The following is a 26,924-nucleotide window of genomic DNA, read 5'->3' on the forward strand; positions in this document are numbered from 1 at the left end:
TTCTAATAATTAGCAGGTTGATAAGAGGAATCAGGTTAGTAATACCTGAGGTTGGAGCGAAAACCTACAGGAGGGTAGCTCTCCAGGAACAGGATTGGGCAACCCTGTTCTAACGTCCATGGTTGTGTTCACTAGGCTGGAGGAGTGCGTGTACAGTTCCGGAGTCAGTGAAAGATCATTTTGATATGAATAATCTGTTTTGGCTCTGGCATTAATGCAGTTATCCTGTGATTGTGTGGTCCGATGTCCATCCTCCTCCCAGCAGTTTCCTGTGCTGAAAGTAATCAGTCCAGTAATACGACTGGATAGAAGGTTCCATGTACACAGTGTATCTCCGCGTACGTTGTGATCTGGAGATGAGGCAAGGGGATATTATTTTAGCATCAGGTGGTTTTCATTTCATTTATGTGTGCGTGTGTGTGTGTCCTGTATAGAAATGCTGACTGTTAGACTACCCAGAATGCCATCGGCGGTGGCAGCGGTCTGCTTCTTTCCTTTGAGATCTGGGCCCATGTTCGTTTCGCATCTCAGAGTAGGAGTGCTGATCTAGGATCAGGAGTTTTGCTTTTTTTAGTCTTAGTGAATAATAATGCATGGACGGGGGGGACCTGATACTAGATCAGCAATCCTTATCTGAGACGCTTTATGAATACAAGCCCCTGGAGTCCACAGCACTGCTCTTCTTATTGAGTTTGGGATTCCATACTGAGAGAAAGTGTCTCTCTAAGAGGTCATTATCTCAGCAAGGTTTGGCCAATCAAAGTGTTTACACAGTGTTCTACAATTGATTTCTTCCTCTTTCAATTTGGTGCCTCTGATGTTGTTGCTGCGGCAGTAATTATTTTCCCAGCTTCATTCAGGTTTCATTTGGGAGAACAAATCAATCCCTCGCAGTATACCCCCCACTCTCTAGAACTCTGCCAGGAAGGTGTGTGTGTGTGTACGTGTGTTCCTCAGCCATTCCGTTGACTGGCTGGGCTCCACTCTCCTTTGACCCCTGTATCTATAAATAGCCTGTATACCCATCGAACCCACTGGGCAAAAACTGGTTGAGTCAATGTTGTTTCTACATCATTTCAAGCAAGAAATTCAATGTGATGATGTTGAATCAACGTGGAAAACGAATTGGATTTGCAAAAAGTCATCAACATAAGGGAATTTAGTCTTTTTTTCACCCAACTTTTAACCTAAATCCAATGACAGGGTGACGTTTTTGGTTTATTTTGTGTTGAATTCACGTTAGTTGTCAACCAAATGTAAATCAAAACTAGATGTTGATCTGACATCTGTGCCCAGTGGGGAGTGAGTCCCAGCAGGAAACAGGAAGTAGCCTGTTACCTGGGTGCCTATGGGATTCCATATGGCTTATGAGCAATTGGCCCCCCTGTAGCTTGCCTGGCTACTGGTCCCCTCAGGCTACTTGTCCCCTATGTGCTAAACAGTATATGGTTCCTTGCAGGCTACTGGCCCCCCAGTGCCCAGTAAATAGGTAAGGGGCCTTCAATGTGCCACTGGGCTTATTGGCTCCCCTTAACCCTTTGTGGAGGCCGCTAATCCTTGTTAGACCATTGCTCCCATATGCCTGATGAAATATAGGGTCCTGATTGGCTACTGCCACCATAGTGTACTAACATTTTAGAGGTCTATGATTAGCTACTGACTCCCCTGTGGGCAGTGCTGAGGTAAGGGCTCCTTCAATGGGCCACTTCACTTGTTATATTAGTCACACACTGGGAGCCATGAGCTATCACCCCAGCCTGCAGAACGCAGCCCTTTCAACACCTCACACTCTGACGTTCATTGCATCACGCCATTGGTCTGTGTCTGACTGTCCGTGGCGCTGGGCAGCCTGTCTGATCTGCTAGCATGGGAGGAACAAGCACATCTATCCTCTCTGCTATTTTTACACAGGGCAGATCTGCAATTGATTCAGAGCTATTGTCAGATGTGACGGTGCATCACTCACACATCATTGACACATACTCTGACATGGTCCTGATTGATGCGACTCTGTATGCCAGCTATGTCTGCCACTAATCATCAAGCCTTTGACTAATTGGATTAGGTGTGCCAGTTTAGGGTTTAAACAGAAAAATGTGAAATGTCTGGAGGGGCCCGAGGAGAGGGTTAGGAAATGCTGCGCTGATGGACAGGTCGCACCTGATTCCTCTCAGCCCTGATGTCCTGCTGGCAGATTAATGTATTTCCTTGTCTTTGTTTTTCGCTGTCTAATAGGCCATTACATATTAAGTTCATTAGAGGAATGATTGAGCTTCTGCAATGGTAGGTCTGGAGCATCATCAACTTCATTATTGAGTTTCGTAACAAATATCTGTATCGGGCTGGAAAGAGAACGTCACAATGAGGGGGGTAATTGGCAGCGAGGGACTGTTGTCCTCCTCTCCTCTCCTCTCACTCTCTCCTCCTCACTCCCTCACCCTCTTCCTCACTCCCTCCCCCTCTTCCTGGCTCCCTCTCCCATGTTTATGTGTTGATACTAGCTGAGGCAGGTACAGTACACTGTGTGCAGTGCCTGTCATCTCTCCAGGGTGTAATCAATATGTGAAACATGTAGGCATATTGGCGTGACATTAGGTAAACATGATTGCGGTGCAGATGTAATTAGTATTGAATCAGGTCCAATTAGAAATACTAAAGAAGGAGTTGGGTGGTGATTGTGAAACATAGGAGAGTTAGGCTAGACAATGAAGGCTTTTTATTGTGTAATGCAAGATAGGAGACATATCATATAGGTCATGTCATTATCGCCATTCACTATTGAATGTATTACTTTGAGTCCACACACCTTTATAAATTAATTGTCTGGTTTGTGTGTGTGTGTGTGTGTGTGTGTGTGTGTGTGTGTGTGTGTGTGTGTGTGTGTGTGTGTGTGTGCGTGCGTGCGTTCGTTTGTTTGTGTGTGTGTGGTTGTCAAAGCGTTACAGCTCATATGAACCTCTAGCTTTAACCTTCCCATTCACTATCCGGCCTATTGTCCTCTTTCCACTCTGTTGCCCCCCCCCCCTCCCCCCTTGTTCTATGTTTCATCTCTGTCTCTTTTTTCCCTCTCTCTTTTCCCTGTTTTCCTTTGTCATGCTGCGTCTCCCTCCTTCGATCCACCCCTCCCGGAGAGAGAGCCATTCACGGTGACGCAGGAGCTGTTTCATTAGACAGGCAGGAAGGATAGACTACGCCACCACTGTCTCTCACACACTGTCTCTCACACACAGACTGTCTCTCACACACAGACTGTCTCACACACAGACTGTCTCTGTCTGGGACCAACACCTGTGTGTGTGTGTGTGTGTGTGTGTGTGTGTGTGTGTGTGTGTGTGTGTGTGTGTGTGTGTGTGTGTGTGTGTGTGTGTGTGTGTGTGTGTGTGTGTGTGTGTGTGTGTGTGTCTGTGTGTGTGTGTGTGTGTGTGTGTGTGTGTGTGTGTGTGTGCATCTATATGTATCTGTGTGTGTGTGTGTCTGTGTATGTGTGTGTGTGTTGAGACTTGGCTGTTATTAAAGCTAAGCCCAGACAGCAGGGGCCAGGGGCAAGGGTCTGAACAAAGTTTTCCACTTAGGTCAGCTCTGAGCTACAAACATTTAGGGTCTGGGAATGGACATTTTCTAATAATACATTCCTCTGGAGCTGTAGCAGTTGCTATGTACACTCTGTGTATCTCCGTCAACTGCATAAACGGGGGAAGGAAGCCAACTTCTCCTGCTTGTACTTGTACTCTGTTAAGTTTGTGTCCACCATTGGCTCAGTGTTAACTGCTAGCGACAGCTAGAGACAGTGCTACATTGTGTTGGTACTTAGTGCTGACCCTATGGAAAGTATTGGAGAAGCCTGGGGTGGCTGGGCTGTCAATGGAAGGGGAAGTCTGGGGCATGACCACTTGTTTCCAGCACTCTGCAAGCCAGGCCATGTGCTTATACTAACAACTCAAAGAACGAAGGAGAGAGAGAAAGAGAGGGAGTGAGAGGAAAGGAGAGAGAGTTAGACAAGAGAGAGAGAGAGAAAGAGAGGGAGTAAGAGAAAGAAAGAAAAAGAGAGAGAGAGAGTGAAAGACAGAAGGAGACGGAGCTGGCTGTTCTTTGCAGCATGTTTCTCTTTCAGAATGGAAAGATCAGCAGTCAAAGGCAGTCAAGTGTTCTATTGTTTCCTTTGAACACTGTGACGTGAGCATGCTACTTTCACACACGGAAGCTATTACATTATCCAATGGAGAGACGGCTGCGTTAGTTCCCAAATACCTGAGAAATAAGTTGCACGTTGGTCTCCTTGTTCCACTTACTGCGAATCGGATGGAGTTACAGTACTGCATGTTATGTATCTCTCTGATATTGATATCCACTATAGATCTCAGGTAGAATTTCCTCCTGCAATCCTTTAGCCTTTTGATGATGTTGTCATTGTGCTTTTGAGGTTTTTCTTCTGATAAAGCTTCTTCTGTTATTGATATTGATTATTGATATTAGGGAAGAATGTCCTACAAACCTTTTGCATGTGTTGTTATCTTAATTCTATATTATTTTGTACCATTTATTGTAGCTGCTAGCTAAGGAATGGCGCCAAACGGGATGTCTACCGTTTTACGGGCTCCTAACCAGTTGTGCTATTTTGTGTGTTTATTCGCGTTGTTTGTAACTTATTTTGTACATAATGTTTCTGTCACAGTATCTTATGACCTAAAAGAGCTTCTGGATATCAGAATAGCAATAACTCACCTCGTACTGGACAAAGATTTTTTCTTTAACGAGTTGGATGCGAAGGATTTACTGCTGATACTGGACCAGGCCCAAATCCCCGTCATTCGCATGAAGAAGAGACGCCAATACAGGGGACGCAGATCCGGGTGCCTTGTGAGAATTTGTCGGCAAGTGGGTAACCCGCCTCTACCATCTGTCCTATTGGCCAATGTGCAATCACTGGAGAATAAACTGGATGAGCTCCGTTCGAGACTATCCTACCAACGGGACATTAAAAACTGTAATATCTTATGTTTCACCGAGTCATGGCTGAATGACGACATGGATAATATACAGTTGGCTGGGTTTTCCGTGCATCACAAAACAGAGCACCTACCTCCGATAAGACGAGGGGTAGTGGTCTGTGTCTATTTGTCAACAACAGCTAGTATGCGAAGTCTAATATTAAAGAAGTCTCAAGATTTTGCCCGCCTGAGGTAGAGTATCTGATGATAAGTTGTAGATCACACTATTACCAATACAGTTTTCATCTATATTTTTAGAAGCTGTCTATTTGCCACCACAAACCGATGCTGGTGCTAAGACCGCACTCAACAAGCTGTATAAGGCCATACGCAAACAAGAAAATACTCTTCCAGAGGCGGCGCTCATAGTGGCCGGGGACTTTAATGCAGAAAAATCCATTTTACCTCATTTCTACCAGCATGTCACATGTGCAACCAGAGGAAAAAAACTCTAGACCACCTTTGCTCCACACACAGAGATGCATACAAAGCTCTCATTTGCCGTCCATTTGGAAAATCTGTCCATAATTCTATCCTTCTGATTCCTGCATACAAGCAAAAACTAAAGCAGGAAGTACCAGTGACTCGCTCAATACGGAAGTGGTCAGATGATGCAGATGCTAAGCTACAGGACTATTTTGCTAGCACAGAATGGAATATGTTCTGGAAATCATCCGATGGCACTGAGGAGTATACCACATCAGTCACCGGCTTTATCAATAAGTGCATTGATGAGGTCATCCCCACAGTTACCCTACGTACATACCCCAACCAGAAACCATGGACTACAGGCAACATCATGATTAACGACTCATGGTGTAATCATAACAACATACAGGAACTCAAGTCCTTTTGTTCACCTGACCTTGAATTCCTTACAGTCAAATGCCGACCATATTATCTCGCAGGAGAATTCTCATTGGTTATTGTCACAGCCGTGTATATCCCCCCTTCAAGCAGATACCACAACGGCCCTCAAGGAACTTCACTGGACTCTATGTAAACTGGAAACCATATATCCTGAGGCCTCATTTATTGTAGCTGAGGATTTTAACAAAGTCAATTTGAGAACAAGGCTATCTAAATTCTATCAGCCTATTGATTGTAGCACTCGCGCGATACACAATACACTGGATCACTGCTACTCTAACTTCTGCGATGCATACAAGGCCCTACCCCGCCCTCCCTTTGGCAAATCTGACCACGACTCAATTTTGCTCCTGCCGTCCTATAGGCAGAAACTCAAACAGGATGTACCCGTGACAAGAACCATTCGACACTGGTCTGACCAATCGGAATCTATGCTTCAAGATTGTTTTGATCACGCGGACCGGGAAATATTCCCTGCAGCCTCAGAGAATAACATTGATTTATACACTGATTTGGTGAGTGGGTTTATAAGGAAGTGCATTGGAGATGTTGTACCCACTGTAACTATTAACACCTACCCTAACCAGAAACTGTGGATAGCTGGCGGCATTCGCGCAAAACTGAACGCGCGAGCCACCACATTTAACCATGGAAAGATGACTGGGAATATGGTTGAATATAAACAGTGTAGTTATTCCCTCCGCAAGGCTATCAAACAAGCGAAATGTCGGTATAGGGACAAAGTGGAGTCGCAATTCAATGGCTCAGACACAAGACGTATGTGGCAGGGTCTACAGGCAATTACGGACTACAAAAAGAAAACCAGCCACATCACGGACACTGACATCTTGCTTCCAGACAAACTAACACCTTCTTTGCCTGCTTTGAGGATAATACAGTGCCACTGACGTGGCCCGCTACCAAGGACTATGGGTCCCCCCTCTCCTTCTTCGTGGCTGACGTGAGTAAGACCTTTAAACGTGTTAACCCTTGCAGGGCTGCTGGCCCAGATGGCATCCCTAGAGCTTAGAGCTTAGAGCTCATCATTAAGCTCGATGCCCTGGGTCTCAACCCCACCCTGTGCAATTGGGTCCTGGACTTTCTGATAGGCCACCCCCAGGTGGTGAAGGTAGGAAACAACATCTCCACTTCACTGATCCTCAACACTGGGGCCCCATAAGGGTGCATGCTCAGCCCCCTCCTGTACTCCCCGTTCACCCATGACTGCGTGGCCATGCATGCCTCCAACTCAATCATCAAGTTTGCAGACGATGCAACAGTAGTGGACTAGATTACCAACAACGACAAGACAGCCTACAGGGAGGAAGTGAGGGCACTCGGAGTGTGGTGTCAGGAAAACAACTTCTCACTCATGTCAACAAAACAAAGGAGATGATCGTGGACTTCAGGAAACAGCAGAGGAAGCTCCCCCCTTTCCACATCGACAGGACAGCAGTGGAGAAGGTGGAAAGATTTAAGTTCCTCAGCGTTCACTTTACGGACAAACTGAAATGGTCCACCCACACAAGTTTGCTGCTTCACTGTCTTTAGATATTTTTGTCAGATATTACTATGGAATACTGAAGTACAATTACAAGCATTTCATAAGTGTCAAACGTTTTTATTGACAACTACATAAAGTTGATGCAAAGAGTCAATATTTGCTGTGTTGACCCTTCTTTTTCAAGACCTCTGCAATCCGCCCTGGCATGCTGTCAATTAACTTCTGGGCAACATCCTGACTGATGGCAGCCCATTCTTGCATAGACAATGCTTGGAGTTTGTCAGAATTTATGGCTTTTTGTTTGGCCACCCGCCTCTTGAGGATTGACCACAAGTTCTCAATGGGATTAAGGTCTGGGGAGTTTCCTGGCCATGGACCCAAAATATCAATGTTTGTTCCCCGAGCCACTTAGTTATCACTTTTGCCTTATGGCAAGGTGCTCCATCATGCTGGAAAAGGCATTGTTCGTCACCAAACTGTTCCTGGATGGTTGGGAGAAGTTGCTCTCGGAGGATGTGTTGGTACCATTCTTTATTCATGGGTGTGTTCTTAGGCAAAATTGTGAGTGAGCCCACTCCCTTGGCTGAGAAGCAACCCCACACATGAATGGTCTCAGGATGCATTACTGTTGGCATGACACAGGACTGATGGTAGCGCTCACCTTGTCTTCTCCGGACAAGCTTTTTTCCGGATGCCCCAAACAATCGGAAAGGGGATTCATCAGAGAAAATGACTTTACCCCAGTCCTCAGCAGTCCAATCCTTGTACCTTTTGCAGAATATCAGTCTGTCCCTGATGTTTTTTCCTGGAGAGAAGTGGCTTCTTTGCTGCCCTTCTTGACACCAGGCCATCCTCCAAAAGTCTTCACCTCACTGTGCGTGCAGATGCACTCACACTTGCCTGCTGCCATTCCTGAGCAAGCTCTGTACTGGTGGTGCCCCGATCTCGCAGCTGAATAAACTTTAGGAGACGGTCCTGGCACTTGCTGGACTTTCTTGGGCACCCTGAAGCCTTCTTCACAACAATTGAACCGCTCTCCTTGAAGTTGTTGATGATCCGATAAATGGTTGATTTAGGTACAATCTTACTGGCAGCAATATCCTTGCCTGTGAAGCCCTTTTTGTGCAAAGCAATGATGACGGCACGTGTTTCCTTGCAGGTAACCATGGTTGACAGAGGAAGAACAAAGGACCACCCTCCTTTTGAAGCTTCCAGTCTGTTATTCGAACTCAATCAGCATGACAGAGTGATCTCCAGCCTTGTCCTTGTCAACACTCACACCTGTGTTAACGAGAGAATCACTGACATGATGTCAGCTGGTCCTTCTGTGGCAGGGCTGTAATGCAGAGGAATGTTTTGGTGGGGATTCAGTTCATTTGCATGGCAAAGAGGGACCATTATACAAACTGAGGCAGCAGACTTTGTGAAAATTAATATTTGTGTCATTCTCAAAACTTTTGGCCATGACTGTATATATTGTATTTTATACCATCTATTGCATCTTGCCTATGCTGCTCGGTCATCGCTCATCCATATATTTATATGTACATATTCTTATTCCATCCCTTTAGATTTCTGTGCATTAGGTAGTTGTTGTGGAATTGTTAGATTACTTGTTAGATATTACTGCAATGTTGGAACTAGAAGCAGAAGCATTTCGCTACACTCGCATTAACATCTGCTAACCATGAGTATGTGACCAATAAAATTTGATTTAATTTGACATCTGCACTGCACTGAAGGGTAGAGCTGCCGCTTTCAAGGAGCGGGACTCTAACCAGGACGCTAATAAGAAATCCCACTATGCTCTCCAACAAACCATCAAACAGGCAAAGCGTCAATACAGGGATAAGATTGAATCCTACTACACAGCTCTGACACTCGTTGAATGTGGTAGGCCTTGCAAACTATTACGGACTACAAAGGGAAGCCCAGCCGCAAGCTTCCCAGTGACACTGTGCCTACCAGCCAAGCTAAAATACTTCTGTGCGCTCTTCGAGGCAAGCAACACTGAAGCATGCATGAGAGAACCAGCTGTTCCGGACAACTGTGTGATCTCGCTCTCCGTAGCCAATGTGAGTAAGACCAGTCAACATTCACAAGGCCGCAGGGCCAGACGGATTACCAGGACGTGTACTTAGAGCATGCGCTGACCAATTGGCAAGTGTCTTCACTGACATTTTCAACCTGTCCCTGACCGAGTCTGTAATACCTACATGTTTCAAGCAGACCACCATAGTCCATGTGCCCAAGAACACCAAGGTAACCTGCCTAAATGACTACCGATCTGTAGCACTCACGTCGGTAGCCATGAAGTGCTTTGAAAGACTGGTCATGGCTCACATCAACACCGTCATCCCAGAAACCTTCTCCAATTCGCATACCGCCCCAACAGATCCACAGATGACGCAATCTCTATTGCACTCTTTCCCTTTCCCACTTGGACAAAAGGAACACCTACGTAAGAATGCTGTTCATTGACTACAGCTCAGCGTTCAACACCATAGTGCCCTCAAAGTTCAACACTGAGCTAAGGTCCCTGGGACTAAATGCCTCCCTCTACAACTGGATCCTGGACTTCCTGACGGGCCGACCCCCAGGTTGTAAGGGTAGGCAACAACACATCTGCAATGCTGATCCTGAACATGGGGGCCCCTCAGGGGTGCGTGATTAGTCCCCTCCTGTACTCACTGTTCACCCACAACTGCGTGGCCAAGCACGACTCCAACACCATCCTTAAGTTTGCCAACGACACAAGGGTGGTAGGCCTGATCACCGACAATGATGAGAAGAGCCTATAGGGAGGAGGTCAGAGACCTGTCAGTGTGGTACCAGGACAACAACCTCTCCCTAAACGTGAACAAGACAAAGGAGATGATCGTGGACTACAGGAAAAGGAGGGCTGAGCATGCGCCCATTCTCATTGATGGGGTTGTATTGGAGTAGGTTGAGAGTTTCAAGTTCATTAGTGTTCACATCACCAACAAACTATCATGGTCTAAACTCACCAAGACAGTCATGAAGAGGGCATGACAATGCCTATTCCCCCTCAGGAGACTGAATAGATTTGGTATGGGTCCTCAGATCCTTAAGAATATCTACAGCTGCACCATCGAGAGCATCCTGACAGGTTGCATCACCGCCTGGTATGGCAACTGCTCGGCATCCGACCGCAAGGCACTACAGAGGGTAGTGCGTACGGCCCAGTACATCACTGGGGCCAAGCTTCCTGCCATCCATGACCTTGATACCAGGCGGTGTCAGCCAAAGACTCCAGCCACCCTAGTCATAGACTGTTTTCTCTGCTACCGCACGGCAAACAGTACTGGAGTACCAAGTCTAGGTCCAAAAGGCTTCTACCCCCAAGGCATAAGACTGCTGAACAGCTAATAAAACGGCATCATGGACTATTTGCCTTGACCCCCCCCTTTTTTTTACGCTGCTGCTACTCTCTGTTCATCATATATGCATAGTCACATTACCCCTACCTACATGTACATATTACCTCAAAAACCTTGACTAACCTGTACCCCCTGTATATATAGCCTCGTTATTGTTATTTTATTGTGTTATTAGTTTATCTAGTATAACTGTATTGTTGGTTAAGGGCTTGTACGTAAGCATTGCACAGTAAGGTAGTACCTGTTGTATTCAGCGCATGTGAGAAATACAATTTGATTTGATTTAATTTAACTATAAACAGTTGGAATATAACCGACTGCAATAAACTAAATGAATGTGGTCTCTCCAGTCCACAGCTGGGCCACACTGACTTAACACACGGGAGGGGGAAAAAAACTATGGATGAAAGAAAGAGTCTGGGAATGAAATCCTGTGTTCGATAACTGACTAAATAACTCTGTCAAGAGAATGTGACTAATTAGCAACCTGTTGCACTGTGTGTCTCGCCTCTCACGTCCACCTCTGAATCCCCACTCTGTCTCCTCCTGATAAATGAACCTCTTAACGTGTGATCATTCTCCTGGAAGGAGACCCCGGCCCCCTGGAGGCCCCTGGGGGCCTCTCAACAACCATGTCAGCTGGTCACTGAGGATCTGAGTGTGAGTCATCATCAGGCCTCTCGGCTAAAGATACTCTCCACAGACCTCTTCTCTCTCAGAGAGAAAAAGAGAGAGAGAGAGAGAGAGAGAGAGAGAGAGAGAGAGAGAGAGAGAGAGAGAGAGAGAGAGATATTTTACATCTAGGCTCTGTGGTGGGCCAGCCTTGGAGGCAGTAGAGGACAGACAGAGACAGACACACAGGCAGAGGGGTCTTGGTTTTCAGCCAGTCCATGCTCCGCTCACGACACGGTTCCTTTGCGTCTGATTGATAGATCTCCGTTACAAGCCCAGCAAACTCACTGGATACCCACTACTTCAGTTGGCTGGATATGTTGAAGATCTAGTCTTTAGTCTATGAGCCAGACAGCCTCTCTCTCCTTCTAGGAGTATGAGTAGGGTTTGGGCTTTTTCCTGACCACATGAATGCAGCAGTAACTCTGGGCTAATGTTATATACATAGACTATAACTAGGCTTGACCCTACCAGCTGCTGCACAGTCTAGGGAAATGATATTTCTCCCTTCTACCTCCCACCCTAGCATACATAGTGAAGTTGGGTGATATGTGATGCAGCATCCATCCTCTGTCCTATCATTGTGCCTCTGCATCCTCTGTATGCGACATCATGATGCTTTATTATGATATCTTCTGTTGTGTTTGATGTGTTCCAGGAAGCAGGAACTGCTGACCATCTCCAACGTGCCCTTGGGAGATTGCCCCCCATCGCCCCCCCGCACAGCCCCGCCCACCATGAAGGTAGGACACGTAACACCTCACGCCCGTCTCACTTATACCATTTTCACACTACAAAGCAGAGTTGAACCGAGCCAAACTGGCATGGTTACCCATTCACCATAGTTGCTGGAACCGTGCTGGAAAGGACAGTATGGTAAGTAAATACCCAAGTGAGCACGGTGTTGTTTGGCTCTGTGCAATAGTGTGAAAAACTGAAAATGGTGTCAGTGCACTGTCTGAACCTGGACAATCAGAACACCCATGAGAGGAACCATGGTAGCAGACTCTGTCCGCATCCCAAATGACACCCTATTCCCAGAGCCTGGTCAAAAAGTAGTGCACTGTAAAAGGAATAGTGTTGATGACGCATAGTGAGTCAGCTCTATGAGGCCTGGGTGGGCTTCATTCACTGTTCATAGAGGGTAACTCTTTAGAGGTCATAGTGGAGATTAGAGAGAGGCAGAGGGAGCTGCCAGATTCAATAAGATCTAACACTTGTCTTTCTGTGGATTATTTTAATGTAGGGCCGTTATTTATATATTTATATTTATATGTATAAATATATACAGTACCAGTCAAAAGTTTTGACACACCTGCTCATTCCATGGTTTTTCTTTATTTGTACTATTTTCTACATTGTAGAATAATAGGGAAGACATCAAAACTATGAAATAACACATATGGAATCATGTAGTAACCAATAAAGTGTTAATCAAATCAAAATATATTTTATATTTGCGATTCTTCAAAGTAGCCGCCCTTTGACAGCTTTGCATTCTCTAAAGCAGCTTCACGAGGTAGTCACCTGTAATGCATTTGAATTAACAGGTCTAGCTTGTTAAAAGTACATTTGTGGAATTTCTTTCCTTCTTAATGCGTTTGAACCAATTAGTTGTGTTGTGACAAGGTAGGATTGGTATACAGAAGATAGCCCTATTTGGTAAAACACCAAGTCCATTATATGGCAAGAACAGCTCAAATAAGCAAAGAGAAACGACAGTCCATCATTACTTTATGACATGAAGGTCAGTCAATCCGGAAATGTTCAAGAACTTTGAAAGTTTCTTCAAGTGCAGTCGCAAAAACCATTAAGCGTTATGATGAAACTGGCTCTCATGAGGACCGCCACAGGAAAGGTAGACCCAGAGTTACCTCTGCTGCAGAGAATAAGTTTATTAGATTTTTGTTGTGTCACCTTGAAGCAGGCTTATCTAGTCTGCAAGGAGAAGGGCGAGAGATAAACACGGAAGTGGGAGAGAAGAGGAAAGAGGGAGTTAAGGAATAGAAAGTGTAGCATACAGAGAAATAGAAAGAGAACTAAAGAGTGAAGTAGGGGTGGGGGAATCAGTATGACACAGAGATGAGGAGTTAAATCATTATCTATACTGTATCCTATAGTGTACATACATGATGAGGCTATTACTATGCACAGTACCTCTTCTATTGATTCATGTATTGCACTGTTGAGGGACCCAGTACACAAGCATTTTGCTGCACCTTTTATACCTGCTGTCAATTGTGTACGTAACAAATACGATTTAATTTGATTTGGGATTATTCATAGTCAATCCCTTGATCAGTCATTTACATAGTGTGATGATACTGACTGGGTTTTTAAAGGCAAACAACTTCTCTCATAGCAAACGGCCAATGCGGCATCCATGTTAGTCAGAAACATTTTTTCTAGTTTCAAAATTGACTACAAAGTGTAAGTAGGATCATTTGGTTTTTCAAGTCAGTCTCGTCCAAACCTGAGTTTTGTAATTGAGTTCATCATGACTTACTTGAGGGTTGGGTTTTGATTTCAACGATGCTCATTTGACCATTGACACGAGATAGACATCTGCGGGGATTGCGCTCTATCCAATCCTACCGCAGAACACACATACGCTACACATACGACAACACCTTTTTTTTTTACTTGAGAAATACTGCAACAAACACCTTAGTCGGATATAAAAATACACAAAAAATGTTTTTGAAAATCTTAAATGAATTCTGACTACTTAGAGGAAGTAATACTGGCTTTGTTCCTATGGTGTCTCATGGGGGACAAACATCAGTAACTGCCACATCAAACCACACCCTCAAGACTGGGGTGTAGTTTTTCTTAATGAGCAATAGAGAAACACGGAATAGCTGCGTTCAGACGCTCTTTATTGGATCTATTCTATGTGCACTATTTCTATGCTTACCGATACAATGACGTCATCTGGTTGCACCCAATTCAGCCCGCTGGAGTTGTGCTACTCACTGCTAGTAGCTGGTATGGCATAGCTTATTTGCTGTTGTTCCAGACATCTCTAGTAGTATAGTGAAGCGGCCAGGCTGACACTTCTCTGATAGAGTACTTCACACTTGTGTTCGTGTGCACAAACATACACACATTTCATTATGTAATGAGGCATTTTGTAAGGAACCACTCCCGAGTCGCAAGTCTTCCTTATTCTAAGACAAAAAGAAAGTGTGTAAATAGCCTATTGAAAATGTTAATGTTCCTTGTCCTGAACCAGAGGATTAAAATGAAAAGAGTTGAATGAAATGAAATGTGAGTAGACACACAGGCAGGACCTGTTCCACTGAGTCAATGAACAACAGGACTTTCCTGTTTGTGGCTTTGAATGACATAAGAGAAAGCTAAACATAGCAGAAAGCACTCATTTCTCACATTCTCCAAGGAGAAAATGAAGGACGAGGGAGGTTTTGTTTGAAGAAAGGGTTGTTGGAGGCAGAAATAAGGAAATGACGGCGGTGAAGACCAGGTTGTGAAAGAAAAGGAAACGAGAGCGAGAACTGTTTTTGTTGAATTAACAGTGGAAGTTTTTTTTCTAGTCCGACTGAGGAGCCAGAAGAGTTAAGTGTATATTGCAGTGTTGTGTTGTGGTACAGGATGCCTTGATGACAGCGCACTCTAGTACTGTGTATCTGCTTCATTTGTTAAGAGGGGACAACTGGTACATTTGGTTGAGAGAAACATCTGCACGGGCAAAAACAAAGTGTGATTGAAAGAGTGTTTGCAACGGGGGAAAAGTGTGTCTATGCTGTTGAGGGTAAAAGACACACAGCGCGCACGCACGCACGCACGCACACACACTGCACTGTTGGAACTAGAAACACAAACACTTCACTGCACCTGCGATGATATCGGCCTATTTGTGTGCACGACCAATCCAATTTGATTGGATTTGACACACACACACTGTCTGAGAACCCCTGTCAGAGGCCCACACCACGCCACCTCCACCCGCCCCCTGCTGCTTTTCTCCCAGTGCCCAGAGTTGGAGTCAGCTGTGCAGGCAGGAGAGCAGTGGAGACTGGCCTCTCTGGGGCTCTGCGGTTCTGGTCCTATCTCCACCCAGACTAGCGGAATGCTAACGGAGTGCTAACGATGACTCAGGTACTGTTCTTACTGTAGCTGTTATCAGGGATCATTAGGAAGAGCTCCCGTACTTTATTGTACATTATGGCTTACTGTCTGTCCTGTTAATTCCAATAGTTTAGCAGTTGAGTTACACATTGCCTCTGCAGGAGGTTTAGTAATGCCGATATTTCTTACATGCGATAAGAGTTGAATTACCACCAGATAATAAGAGCTAGTATGACAGGTTTTACTTTCAAGTGTATTCAATGGTACGTCAATGGCGCATGTACATTCAAGATTTACCCCAGTGTTTTACCCAAAAGGCTCAGACTTTTCTGTTTCCATCTACGCGGGCCCGAACCCGTGTCTCACTGGGCCATGGCTCTGGTGTACCTGCTCTCACTTGGGGCCAAAGCCAGGCCACTGGTACTTTTCAGCTGGCGTTTACATAACAATGGCTCTCTGTGGACTTCTCACCTTCTCACCAAGCAACTGTTTTGATGATGCAGAGGTTGTGATTCTGCTCTTCACAAGTCTTCACTGTCAGTCCTAGCTATGAAAACACAATTTCCCTAGTATAACATAAGGGTATATATTATACACTAGTGCAACACTGGTGTTACAGTCAAAAGGCAACAATAGTGCTGTGGCCTCTGGGTGAATATTGGTTAGGTGCTGAGCGCCTGGAGACCGTGCTGTTAGAATCCTCCCAACGCCAGTCCTTCCCTCTAATCTTGGTGTGGACAGAGCAGGACGCAGCAGGCTTCCCTGGGAGATAAGAGAGAGAGCGAGAGCGAGAGAGAGATGTTGCTGAGCTCCGCTTAGTCTCTGTTGAGGGCCAGGCAGTAAAGGGCAGAGAGAAAAAGAGAGAGAGCAAGACAGAGGGGGAGAGATATATATACAATGCATTTGGGAAAGTATTCAGACCCCTTAACTTTTTCCACATTTTGTTACGTTACAGCCTTTTTCTAAAATGTATTAAATCGTTTTTTTCCCCTCGTCAATCTACACACAATACCCCACAATGACAAAGCAAAAAGGTTTTTAGAAATGTTTACAGATATATAAAAAAATTAAAACTGAAATATCACATTTACATAAGTATTCAGACCCTTTACTCAGCACTTTGTTGAAGCACCTTTGGCAGCAATTACAGCCTCGAGTCATCTTGGGTATTACGCTACAAGCCTGGTACACCTGTATTTGGGGAGTTCCTACAATTCTTCTCTGCAGATCCTCTAAAGCTATGTCAGGTTGGATGGGGAGTGTTGCTGCACAGCAATTTTCAGGTCTCTCCAGACATGTTAGATCGGGTTCAAGTCCGGGTTCTGGCTGGGCCACTCAAGGACATTCAGAGACTTGTCCCGATGCCACTCCTGCATTGACTTGGCTGTGTGCTTAGGGTCGTTGTCCTGTTGGAAGGTGAACCTTCGCCTCAGTCTTTGCCTCGATCCTGACTAGTCTCCCAGTCCCTGCAGCTGAAAAACATCCCCACAGGATGATGCTGCCACCACCATACTTCACCGTAGGGAGGGTGCCAGGTTTCCTTCAGACGTGACACTTGCAATTCAGGCCAAAGAGTTCAATCTTGGTTTCATCAGACCAGAAAATCTTGTTTCTCATGGTCTGAGAGTCTTTAGGTGCCTTTTGGCAAACTCCAAGCGGGCTGTCATGTGCGTTTTACTAAGGAGTGGCTTCCGTCTGGCCACTCTACCATAAATGCCTGATTGGTGGAGTGCTGCAGAGATGGTTGTCCTTCTGGAAGGTTCTCCCATCTCCACAGAGGAACTCTAGAGCTCTGTCAGAGTGTCCATTGTGTTATTGGTCACCTCCCTGACCAAGGTCCTTCTCCCCCGATTGCTCAGTTTGGCTGGGTGGCCAACTCTAGGAAGAGTCTTGGTGGTTCCAAACTTCTTCCATTTAAGAATGATGGAGGCCACTGGGTTCTTGGGGACCTTCAATGCTGCAGAATCTTTTTGGTACCCTTCCCCAGATCTGTGCCTCAACACAATCCGGTCTCGGAGCTCTTTTCCTTCCACGTCATGGCTTGATTTTTGCTCTGCCATACACTGTCAACTGTGGGACCTTTCCAATTCATGTCCAATCAATTGAATTTACCACAGTTGGACTCGATTCATGTTGTAGAAACATCTCAAGGATGATCAATGGAAACAGGTTGCATCTGAGCTCAATTTCGAGTCTCATAGGGTCTCAATACTTCTGTAAATAAGGTATTTCTGTTTCTTATGTTTAATACATTTGCAAAACTTTGTCATTATGAGGTATTGTGTGTGGATTGATGAGTACAAACATGTATTTAATCAATTTTAGAATAAGGCTGTAACGTAACAAAATGTGAAAAAGGCAAGGGATCTGAATACTTTCCAAAGGCACTGTACATATATGTAGAGAGAGAGAGAGAGAGAGAAGAGAGAGAGCAGAGAGAGACAGATGGATGGGTATTTTACATCTAGACTCTGTGGAGGCAGTAGAGGACAGACAGACCCGATCTCTTGGTTCTCAGTCGGTCCAGGCTCCGCTCACGACACAGTCCCTCTCTGATTGGCGTCCGATTGATAGATCTCCATCTGACCCCTAGGACTCCCCCCGCGGCCCCCTGTGGCCCTCAGCAGTTCTCTCATCTTAGACGGGGGACGACGATGAATCACCAAGGTTACAGTGCCCATCTGTAGGGCTGTGTGAGCCTGGCTCTTTGTGTTGACTCTGTGGGACTAGCTGTGTGGGTTTAGGACTCTGTGGCAGGTTAATGTATAACTAAATGATAACTCCCACTGCACTGACAGCTGTGGGATTAGCATGTTCACCTGAGCTCAGGTGGATTGGATATCCCGGTGCTAAAGTAAAGAGATGTTTTTACTGCTGTGAAATGGATCGTTTCCCTGGTTTTCCTGGTTTACAGAGTACTAGGTTGTGTATCTCAAGGTAAGACATGGGTTTTCCAGGTCTTGGTGTGTTTAGTGGTATTGCTGGTGGTGTTCGACTATGATATAACATGTCGCTGTAATGCCGTGGGTTTAATGGCTGAGTTGATATGGAGTTATCAGTACCTGTGTAGATAGGGAATCAGTCATTTCAGTGATCCATTGAAGCCCACACCTTTCAAAGCATTTGTGTTCAGCTTTGTCATTAGTGTTTGCATAAAAGATTACATAAAAAGTACATTTAACTGCCATTCGGCTCACTGTATGAAAAGGGGCATTTTACTGGTGCCTCGTGTATTGCTGCTAAGTGTTTTGACTGCCTTTGTCTGCATTCTCTACTCGCCAACCTTGAAACCTGTGATTCAAACAATGTAGTTGATTGCGTTCCTCATCCGTTGTGCTTTTAGCATATTTCCTGAGTGTGACTTTTGACTGTCACAGAGAGAGCTATGTGTTTGTTGATTGACTGTCATTCATTATAAAGACACGAAAAGGCCAGGACAACACTGTATAAAACAATGTTTTAATCCAAGATGGATCTTCTTCCGGCCATAGACTGTCAAGGCCTTTTTGTTTCTTTGTAGAGTTTTTCTTTCCATCACTTATTAAATCTTTTTTTTAAATCTCATATTCTATCCAAATAATGTTGTTGACTCATCCTTTGCTTATTTATAATATTTATAATGACTGGTATTTGCCCACACCATTGTGTTGTTTGTGAATTTGGAAAGCAGGGTCACACAGAAAAGCTGCTTATCAACATAGGGCCTACTTAATAACAATTTTTGGGAAGGAAATCTATTTCATAATAGAGTAGGTCATATCCATAGAAATCTTAGACAGCTACTTTAAGTATAATGGGATCATGTGTTAATTACAACTTTACTTCCTGATCTCCACTCTCATTGAGCTCAGAGTGGTCCCTATATTGACCTTAGTTATACACAACATTTATTACCAATATTTAGTTGTCTGTACTCTCATTCTTTACATTTTTACCATCATCCTGTCAATAAGATTTTGACCCAGAACTTCAGTATACTGACAGCCCATTATTTTTCTGGAGTGACTGTTTTGAGGAAGTGGAGTAGGCTTGGTTATCTGTGTTTGTATAATACACTGTACATATGGGTGTGAGAGGGTGTAGGACTGTCCTTCCTTATGTGCTCTGCCTCAGCTCATTGAGCTCTTATTGGGAACCAGGGTGGAAATGCTGCTAGCTGGAGACGATTGTGGTGTGATAATTGTAGTTACTGGGTTTGAGAAGTTTCAGGTCACGTTCAAGGCTACATTGCAGACTGCCCAGTCAGGCATCAGATTTCTATATCACATGACGTGTTTAGCTCGTGTACATCTCAATGTAGTCAGCTTGGAACGTAGCCTCGGTGACCAGACCTTTCTCCATTTCCATAAAATACCAAAAAACCTTGGTCACACTTAAAAAGGATCAGACCCTTTTAAAAAAAAATGTTAGCCTAAAATGACATACCCAAATCTAACTGCCTGTAGCTCAGGACCTGAAGCAAGGATATGCATATTCTTGATACCATTTGAAAGGAAACACTTTGAAGTTTGTGGAAATGTTAAATTAATGTAGGAGAATATAACACATTAGATCTGGTAAAAGATAATGCAAAGAAAAAACCATGCGTTTGTTTTTTTGGTACCATCTTTGAAATGCAAGAGAAAGGACAATATATGACTTAGGAATCTAGGCGCAATTTAGATTTTGGCCACTAGATGGCAGCAGTGTATGTGCAACGTTTTAGACTGATCCAATGAACCATTGCATTTCTGTTCAAACGTTTGTATCAAGACTACCCAAATGTGCCTAATTGGTTTATTAATCACTTTTCAAGTTCATAACAATAGCATGGTATTCTTTCACTGTCGTAGCTACTGTAAATTGGACAGTGCAGTTAGATTAACAAGAATGTAAGCTTTCTTCCAATACCAGATATGTCTATGTGCTGGGAAATGTTCTTGTTACTTACAACCTCATGCTAATTGCATAAGCCTACGTTAGATCAACCGTCCCGCGGGAGACCCACCGATCCTGTAGAGGTTTTTAAACCATCTCACACTGGTGTTAGGCTTTGTGGACATCCCAAAGCCATACCTCAACCTATACCAAATAAACCCTAATTGAAAATATCCTCCATGAATTAATTTAGTGCTTATTTAGGAAATACAGTGCACTCCACTTCTAGTCATCACATTGGTCCAGGATAATTTGATACACTGGAACTGCATTCATTCTAACTCAATGACATTGTAGTAAAATAATCACCTCTGTTTCTCTGTTTGTTTCAGTCTGCCGAGTTCTTCGACATGCTGGAAAGGATGCAGGTAAGTCTCCTCCTTCTTCCTCTTCCTTCTCTCCTTCCTTCTCTTCTCTCTAAGTTCCCACTGCTGCTGGCATGGACGTGGTGATGAAAGCATGACACGTTCATCACTTTCTGAGATTTTAATCAAGGGTCCTCCCCTAACGAGCAGAAGGGTCCGTTATTAAGCCACGGGAGTTTGGAGGGGGAACGCGGGCCGCCCTTAATTTGAGGAGCCGAGAACACCGGGTCCAATCTCTGGTCGTGATTGAGTAATGAGCCGAGCCAGACCAAGTTAACGAGCTCCCTCTAAAAAAAACATTGATTTCTCTGTCCTGTTCTGCTACACTGTGTCTTTGGGGTTCTGGGATCTTCTGTGGGATTGGGGTTTTAGGCAGGATGGGGTCAGGAAGAGGGTGGGTGGTGGTGGCAGCTCTGCCACGCCAATTTGGGGACAGTGGGAGAGCTTTTGAAAGAAAGAGAGAGAGTGAGCAGAGGAGGACAGGAGATCGATAGCGCATGATAACAAGTGGGCGAGGGGGAATGAGGACAGAGGCCACACAGGTCCGCTGCCACCTCTGAGCCAGTCCTTACCAGACCCCTCTCTGTCCCCACAGCGCCACATCGACCCGCACTACTAACTAGACTAGAGCAATCGATGGCTGAACGGTTGAAAGGCCTCTATCTGGAATGGTTGATCACAGAGCCCGTCTCAGAAGGATCGAAAATGACTTTGATTTAACCCAGCGGTGTTGACAAGTAGTCCCCCACAGAGCTATAGCAGTTCCCCCATCCCCTCCGCTGTCTGTCTCTCTGAGCTAGCCTGGTCCCTGATCTGTTATTGCTGTATTGCCAACTCCTATGGTCATTGTCAATACAGCACAAACAGATCTAGGACCAGGCGGAGGCAAGCATCACTGGAGGATGAGGACCATTCAAACACATGCAGAGAGTGCTTAGATCCGGCTGCCCAACCCTCTTCCTGGAGATCTACTGCTCTGTGGCTTTTCAGTCCAACCCTAATTTAACACACCTGATTCTACTTATTAGCAGCTCAACAAGACCTAAACTAGCTGAATCAGATACAGTAAATTAGGGTTGGACTGAAAACCTAAAGGACAGTAGATCTCCAGGAAGAGGGTTGGGCAGCCCTGGCTTAGATAGACAGACCAGTCTGTGTGTTGACCACTGCTTAGATAGACAGACCAGTCTGTGCGTTGACCACTGACATCAATAATGGAAGGTAGAGATAAGGATGCGGTTTAAGTCTGGTAAATGACTTGTGAGATTCTGTGTGTGTGGTAGGTCTTAATGGCCTTCCCACAAACAGAGTACAATATATAGAGTAGTGTGTTTGTCTACCCATGAAATCAATAATGAAACGTAGGGATAAGGATGATTGAGATATGATTAAGTCTGGTAAAAGACTTGAGAGAATCTGTGTGTGTGGCAAGGATTCAGGCTTCAGAGCCTTCCCTGATGCACAGAAGTCCTTCTCCACAGGTCTTTCCAGTAGATTGGTAATTGTGCAATTCAGGATGTGTCAACTAGTCATGTCGGTTTGGCTCTGCATATATTACGCAAACACTTATTACCAAGCAAATATTTTCCCTGGGTTCCACCAATCAAATGTTTACCCAGAGAATGTACAGTGGGGAGAACAAGTATTTGATATACTGACGATTTTGCAGGTTTTCCTACTTACAAAGCATGTAGAGGTCTGTAATTTTTATCATAGGTACACTAACTGTGAGAGACGGAATCTAAAAGAAAAATCCAGAAAATCACATTGTATGATTTTTAAGTAATTAATTTGCATTTTATTGCATGACATAAGTATTTGATACATCAGAAAAGCAGAATTTAATATTTGGTACAAAAACCTTTGTTTGCAATTACAGAGATCATACGTTTCCTGTAGTTCTTGACCAGGTTTGCAGGGATTTTGGCCCACTCCTCCATACAGACCTTCTCCAGATCCTTCAGGTTTCGGGGCTGTCGCTGGGCAATACGGACTTTCAGCTCCCTCCAAAGATTTCCTATTGGGTTCAGGTCTGGAGACTGGCTAGGCCACTCCAGGACCTTGAGATGCTTCTTACAGAGCCACTCCTTAGTTGCCCTGACTGTGCGTTTCGGGTCGTTGTCATGCTGGAAGACCCAGCCACGACCCATCTTCAATGCTCTTACTGAGGGAAGGAGGTTGTTGGCCAAGATCTCGCGATACATGGCCCCATCCATCCTCCATGCTTCATGGTTGAGATGGTGTTCTTGGGGTTGTACTCATTCTTCTTCCTCCAAACACAGCGAGTGGAGTTTAGACCAAAAAGCTCTATTTTTGTCTCATCAGACCACATGACCTTCTCCCATTCCTCCTCTGGATCATCCAGATGGTCATTAGCAAACTTCAGACGGGCCTGGACATGCGCTGGCTTGAGCTGGGAGACCTTGCGTGCGCTGCAGGATTTTAATCCATGACGGCGTAGTGTGTTGCTAATGGTTTTCTTTGAGACTGTGGTCCCAACTCTCTTCAGGTCATTGACCAGGTCCTGCCGTGTAGTTCTGGGCTGATCCCTCACCTTCCTCATGATCATTGATGTACCACGAGGTGAGATCTTGCATGGAGCCCCAGACCGAGGGTGATTGACCGTCATCTTGAACTTCTTCCATTTTCTAATAATTGCACCAACAGTTGTTTCCTTCTCACCAAGCTGCTTGCCTATTGTCCTGTAGCCCATCCCAGCCTTGTGCAGGTCTACAATTTTATCCCTGATGTCCTTACACATCTCTCTGGTCTTGGCCATTGTGGAGAGGTTGGAGTCTGTTTGATTGAGTGTGTGGACAGGTGTCTTTTATACAGGTAACGAGTTCAAACAGGTGCAGTTAATACAGGTAATGAGTGGAGAACAGGAGGGCTTAAAGAAAAACTAACAGGTCTGTGAGAGCTGGAATTCTTACTGGTTGGTAGGTGATCAAATACTTATGTCATGCAATAAAATGCAAATGAATTACTTCAAAATCATACAATGGGATTTTCTGGATTTTTGTTTTAGATTTTGTCTCTCACAGTAGAAGTGTACCTATGATAAAAATTACAGACCTCTACATGCTTTGTAAGTAAGAAAACCTGCAAAATCGGCAGTGTATCAAATACTTGTTCTCCCCACTGTACGTACAGTAACTGATTTGGGAGTTGTGTAAGTCCAGGAATGATCTTTTTTACCCTTGTTACCCTCCGTCCACATGCGTGACCCTAACCAGGTCCCTAAATCGGAGGAGACGAAGCCCCACTCGCAGAGAAGCAAGGTCTGAGAAACACACACACACACGTCAGTGTCCGTGGACCTCACCGCTGGGCATGCTTCTCTGTCATGATGCATTGACCTCTGTCCATTCCTTTATTCATGTATTCCTTTATTACATTTTTTTCCCATCCCTTCTTTATTTGATTGCGATGGTGGTCATCCTCCGCGCTAACCCTGTCAGCCACTGGAGTAGTTTCACCCCTCTCTAAATGACTTGTAGCACTCTCTTAAGGTCCCCTCAACCAGGGAAAACGTAGGCTAACTTAAAATAACAAAGAGCTGTGCATAATGAATGCGATTCCCCTCAATCTCCTGGGACTATATACAGTGTAAAAACAAAGGCATGGAGATCGATTGGAGTCGATGGTGAACATCCAGGGATGGACTGGCCATAGGGCAATTCTGGCAAATGCCAGATGGGCTGGTCCATCTTTAGTCCATCTGTTTAAAAAAAGAAATTGTGCAAAATTATAATAACAATGGGTGCGTCAAGTAAAAGAAAATGGGCTGGCGTGGTGGGCCTCGAGGGGAAAAATGGGGCAGTGTGATAGAAATACGCAGGCCTATTTCTAGTCCCAGTCCGTCCCTGTGAACATCATAGCATGTTTAGAGGTCATACACCAGCTGACTGCTAACCAGCCCCAGTGACTTAATGATGAACCCAGGGGCTCACAGAGTCAATCCTGAGACTATCTCGTATCCCTGAGATTGTCGGAAGGTGGAGACTCCTCCATCAATGTTTGTCTGTTTGTTAATTTGTTTTGTTGTTTTGCATCACTCATTGGACCATCAGTTGCTTCTGTGGAATAAGTCAGTGTATCTATGTTCACCCTGAGTTTCTGTGTTCAAGCTTGCTATAGTGACGGACTGCCTCAGTTGACCTCATTGTAATGTAGTTCAAGGCCCTGTTTGAGTTCTTTACAAACACAACCTGCCTTTTCCCCTTCCTTGAAGCAATCACTGATCTTACACAAATTGATAGGTGTGAGCAATAGTTCTATTACATAGCATTCACCTACCCAGCCTTGTCAGATCAGGGATTTCTTTATGGAAGGGAGGAAGGAAATAGGCGTTCTCTGAAGTATTTGAACAGGGCTCTAGTTATTCCAGCCGTAAGGTTAATGATCTGTGTGTGTCTCTCCTCTCTCTGTCTGACAGGATGACTACATCCCATACCCGCGGATAGAGGACGTGAGTCAGCGCTCTGATACCATCATATCAGCTGGATCAAAACACTATACACAAACAAGCATGACTTTGGTCGTCACTTGAACGGTGTTTCCTCCGACACATTGGTGCAGCTGGCTTCCGGGTTAAGCGGGCGGGTGTTAAGGAGCGCGGTTTGGCGGGTCATGTTTCAGAGGACGCATGACTCGACCTTCGCATCTCCCGAGCCCTTTGGGGAGATCCAGCGATGAGACAAGATCGTAATTGGATATGACAAAATTGGGGAGAAAAAGGGGGGTAAAATAACAAATATTTATTTCTATGGCGCTATTCTTGTGGATGGTGATATTTTGGTACATAAACCCCTTGTCCCTTGGCTGTGTGGCTTAGATTCTGGAGAAGGGTAGCCCATACCCGCAGGTGATCCTGCCCCAGTTTGGGGGTTACTGGATTGAGGATGCCGAGGCGCCTGTAGGCACCCCCACCTCTTCGGAGAGCAGCTTCTGTGAGGAGGATGACGGCGGGGGCATGAGCCCTGCAGGAGGGTTCGGCTTCAGGCTGGAGTGTAACAGCTCGGCCAGGGCCTACCGCAAACACTTCCTGGGCAGGGTGAGTCAAGGCCTATTTGACTTGTAGTAATAATGTGGGTGTGTGAGTGGGGGAGGAAGTGGGGTCTGCGCCTGCATGTGTGTGTTGTGTGTGTGTTATGTTGATGTGTGTACATGTGTGTGTGTTCTCTGCAAGGGTGTGTTTCCCTCTTTAAGTCTTTCTCCATTCAGTGTTTTTCCTATTTCAGGCTTAATTCTGCTCTGGGGTTATGACTAAGCATGTTTCAAATACATATTCATATTCAAGAGTTCAGGACTCACACAAATTAAGAATCAGTCGTTTGGAAAATGAACGTGTAATTGACTTAAATTATGCGGAGATCTGTGAAATATTGAGTGTAAAACCTTATTTGAAGGTGTGTAACTTCTTTAAACTGTCTCATCATTCTGTGTAGTGATTCGCTGTCTGCCTGACTCTCTTACCCTCCCTCCTTCCCTCCCTCCCCATCTTTCTATCACTCTGCCTCTCTCTCTCTCTCTTCAGGAGCATATGAACTACTACTGCACAGGCAGCAGTCTGGGGAACCTCATTATGTCACTGAAGCACGAGGAGGCAGAGGGCCAGGAGTTCCTCCGCATCATGCTCAGGTAACTACAGTGGGGCCAGGAGTTCATCCATCATGCTCAGGTAACTACAGTGGGGCCAGGAGTTCATCCATCATGTTCAGGTAACTACAGTAGGGCCAGGAGTTCATCCTTCATGTTCAGGTAACTACAGTAGGGCCAGGAGTTCCTCCATCATGTTCAGGTAACTACAGTAGGGCCAGGAGTTCATCCGTCATGTTCAGGTAACTACAGTAGGACCAGGAGTTCATCCATCATGTTCAGGTAACTACAGTAGGGCCAGGAGTTCATCCATCATGCTCAGGTAACTACAGTAGGGCCAGGAGTTCATCCATCATGTTCAGGTAACTACAGTAGGGCCAGGAGTTCCTCCATCATGTTCAGGTAACTACAGTAGGGCCAGGAGTTCCTCCATCATGCTAAGGTAACTACAGTAGGGCCAGGAGTTCATCCGTCATGTTCAGGTAACTGCAGTAGGACCAGGAGTTCCTCCATCATG

General features: G+C 45.1%; 1 protein-coding gene across 7 annotated transcripts in view; it reads left to right on the plus strand.

The window, feature by feature from the left end:
• The window catches only part of LOC115163109 (rap1 GTPase-activating protein 2), a 58,149-nt gene that overhangs the window by 12,709 nt on the left and 18,516 nt on the right, over positions 1 to 26,924 (plus strand). The window contains exons 2-7 of one of the 7 annotated variants that reach the window (XM_029714724.1): positions 12,094 to 12,178; positions 20,774 to 20,809; positions 24,043 to 24,087; positions 25,245 to 25,277; positions 25,644 to 25,862; positions 26,346 to 26,449. In XM_029714724.1, coding sequence (XP_029570584.1) covers positions 12,094 to 12,178; positions 20,774 to 20,809; positions 24,043 to 24,087; positions 25,245 to 25,277; positions 25,644 to 25,862; positions 26,346 to 26,449 — 522 coding nt within the window. Of the gene's footprint in view, positions 1 to 12,093; positions 12,179 to 14,547; positions 15,555 to 18,330; positions 18,462 to 20,773; positions 20,810 to 24,042; positions 24,088 to 25,244; positions 25,278 to 25,643; positions 25,863 to 26,345; positions 26,450 to 26,924 lie in introns of those variants that run through there. The other 6 variants (XM_029714726.1, XM_029714727.1, XM_029714725.1 and 3 more) reach the window with 6 other exon arrangements.

This window comes from Salmo trutta, chromosome 26 (assembly GCF_901001165.1).
Source record: "Salmo trutta chromosome 26, fSalTru1.1, whole genome shotgun sequence".
In the NCBI taxonomy this organism is placed as follows: Eukaryota; Metazoa; Chordata; class Actinopteri; order Salmoniformes; family Salmonidae; genus Salmo; species Salmo trutta.